The sequence below is a fragment of the Notothenia coriiceps genome, unplaced genomic scaffold (genome assembly GCF_000735185.1).
Source record: "Notothenia coriiceps isolate Sejong01 unplaced genomic scaffold, NC01 NC01_scaffold00016262, whole genome shotgun sequence".
NCBI lineage: Eukaryota > Metazoa > Chordata > Actinopteri > Perciformes > Nototheniidae > Notothenia > Notothenia coriiceps.
The window spans coordinates 1-2,205 of record NW_011348963.1 but is presented as its reverse complement, the minus strand read 5'-3'; the positions used below and the strand labels follow the sequence as shown (position 1 = coordinate 2,205).

General features: G+C 39.4%; 1 protein-coding gene across 1 annotated transcript; it reads left to right on the top strand.

Moving 5' to 3' along the window:
* Positions 1-504: 504 nt before the first annotated feature.
* On the top strand, positions 505-1,373 carry LOC104949467 (E3 ISG15--protein ligase HERC5-like). Its single transcript, XM_010775823.1, has 2 exons — positions 505-872; positions 992-1,373. Exons 1-2 carry the CDS (start codon positions 711-713, stop codon positions 1,115-1,117), a joined length of 288 nt encoding a protein of 95 aa, XP_010774125.1. The 5' UTR covers positions 505-710; the 3' UTR covers positions 1,118-1,373.
* Positions 1,374-2,205: the final 832 nt, after the last annotated feature.

Here is a 2,205-nt window from a genome sequence, read left to right as displayed (position 1 = left end):
AATGATCATATAAACGTGGGGCCTCGGAAATAATTGTTTACATTAATGGTGACCAAAACGTTTGAGACCCACTGAGATAACACTGAGAGTCCTTTAGCTCACTGAGTCTCTCATTCTGACAGGAGAGGACTCTCCTCCACTTTGTTGTTGAAAAAACTCCTTATATCCGTTAGCGTAGCTCGCTAGCACCAGAAGCTAACAACAACGATCTCCGGTACCGGTGCGCTCTCACTCGCGCACGCACACAAAATGGCTCGTTCCACACACACACACAGAGCCAAACTTTAATGAAACACAGAGACCCAGACGTAATAGTACTGTATAATATTATTTTCGAATCAATAATTTTTAAAACATTTTTTTTTTTTTTGTTATGTTTTTTTTTTTTTATAACCATTTTTCCTCCTGGTCTCTCGCGCCCCCCCTGTCATGCCTCTGCGCCCCCCTGGGGGGGCGCGCCCCCCACTTTGAGAACCACTGCGCTAACCTGTAAAAAGATATTTAATACATTGATTAATTCATTTACATCAGTCTTGGTATGTGTAAAACTATAATCAGCCCCAGCTCAGTCTTAACTTAATCAGGCTGAAGAAAATGATGCAAAGATTGCAATATCCTCCTGTCAGAGCATAGCTTGACAGGATCTGAACCTGATCTTGTTGACTTGTAACTTTAATCTGCTGAACAGGAAGGAGTATGTGGAAGCCTACATGAGCCATGCCTTCAACACATCAGTGGAAGGTGTGTTTCAGGAGTTCAAGCGGGGCTTCTTCCAGGTGTGTGACAAGGATTTGGTGAAGCTGTTCCGACCACGGGAGCTGCAGGAGGTGCTGGTGGGCAAAGACTTCAATGACTGGGCCAGGCTGAAACAGGTACAGTCCAAAACAAGAGCTACTCATGTTCTATTTTTATCTTAAACCTGTCCCATCCTTCTATGCTTGATTTAAATGCTAAATATATAAGAAGTATTTGTCTGTTTCACTGTATTTAGGTCACAGTTTATGAGGGGAAGTACAACACGACCCCTCTACACCCCACCATACAGATGTTTTGGGAGGTTTTTGATGATCTAACGGAGGATCAGAAGAAAGCTTTCCTTTGTAAGTATAGCACCTGATTTCAAATATCAAAACATGACAAATTATAATTTTCATGAAGCATTAATGTAGATGGTTCATGAAAGTTTTACATTTACTATGTACACTTAGTATCTGGTAAATGATGTAACTGGTGGTTGCTTGGAGTCAATAAAATGCCTTATAGTTGCTTTAAAATCTTCTAATGAGCCACTAAAGTGGTTCAGGAATGAGTCCTAAAACCCGGAAAGACTTCTTCCACATCTTACAGGCTTATTATCAATTCTGGTTCCCTTGTCTTGTCAAAGTCAAAAATACGTCAGCTTCTGTGTCATATTTTGCGCAGCATGTGACCATCATGTACGTTGTATAGCCTAATTAGCTTTTTACTTCTGGCAACTGTTCTAAGCTTCTATGTTTCATATAAATGGCGGTTCCTAAATAAATCAATTTTAAGCATCATTACGCCAACACAAATGGTTCCAAAACTGTGAAGTCCAATGAGACAAATGTAACATTTGTGATATTGGGCTATATAAATAAACATTGATTGATTGAATAATCCGCTTTTAGCTTAGCAGTGTTGATGCACAGCCATGTAAATGTGATGTTGTTTATAGCAATATGTTTATTATATATAATTATTTCTGCTGTTACATTTACGCTTCATAAATCTTCAAGTGGTGTTAATTAGACCCTCCAGAAAAACGCGGGCAAAAATCCTCGATTATGCGGGCTAAAATCCTTGATTATGCGATTAAACATGCAGGGTTTTTATGTGATTTTATGCGGTGAAATGGCGGGAAGTTGCGAAATATGCGGAAAGTTGCTAAATATGCGGGGAAAAAGAATAACAATTTTTTTAAATATTGGGCTGTCTTATTTATTCTCTCTCACACACAACCTGCCACTAACGTTAAACCCCTTTACTATTCAATTAAACACATTCAATGTTTATTGTAAAAGCAATTGGGCTATTTTAATCTCTCACACACACACACACACAACACACACACACACACACGCACACCCACGCACACGCACACACACACACACACACACACACACACACACACACACATATCCAATCATCTCTCTTGAAGAATAGTTAAGGGAAAACAATGAGTGA

Bases quoted from the DNA above. Each gene is read 5' to 3' on its own strand.
- LOC104949467 (XM_010775823.1), top strand. From the start codon at position 711: ATGAGCCATGCCTTCAACACATCAGTGGAAGGTGTGTTTCAGGAGTTC. The intron at 873-991 runs GTACAGTCCAAA...CACTGTATTTAG, and splicing joins ACTGGGCCAGGCTGAAACAG to GTCACAGTTTATGAGGGGAA.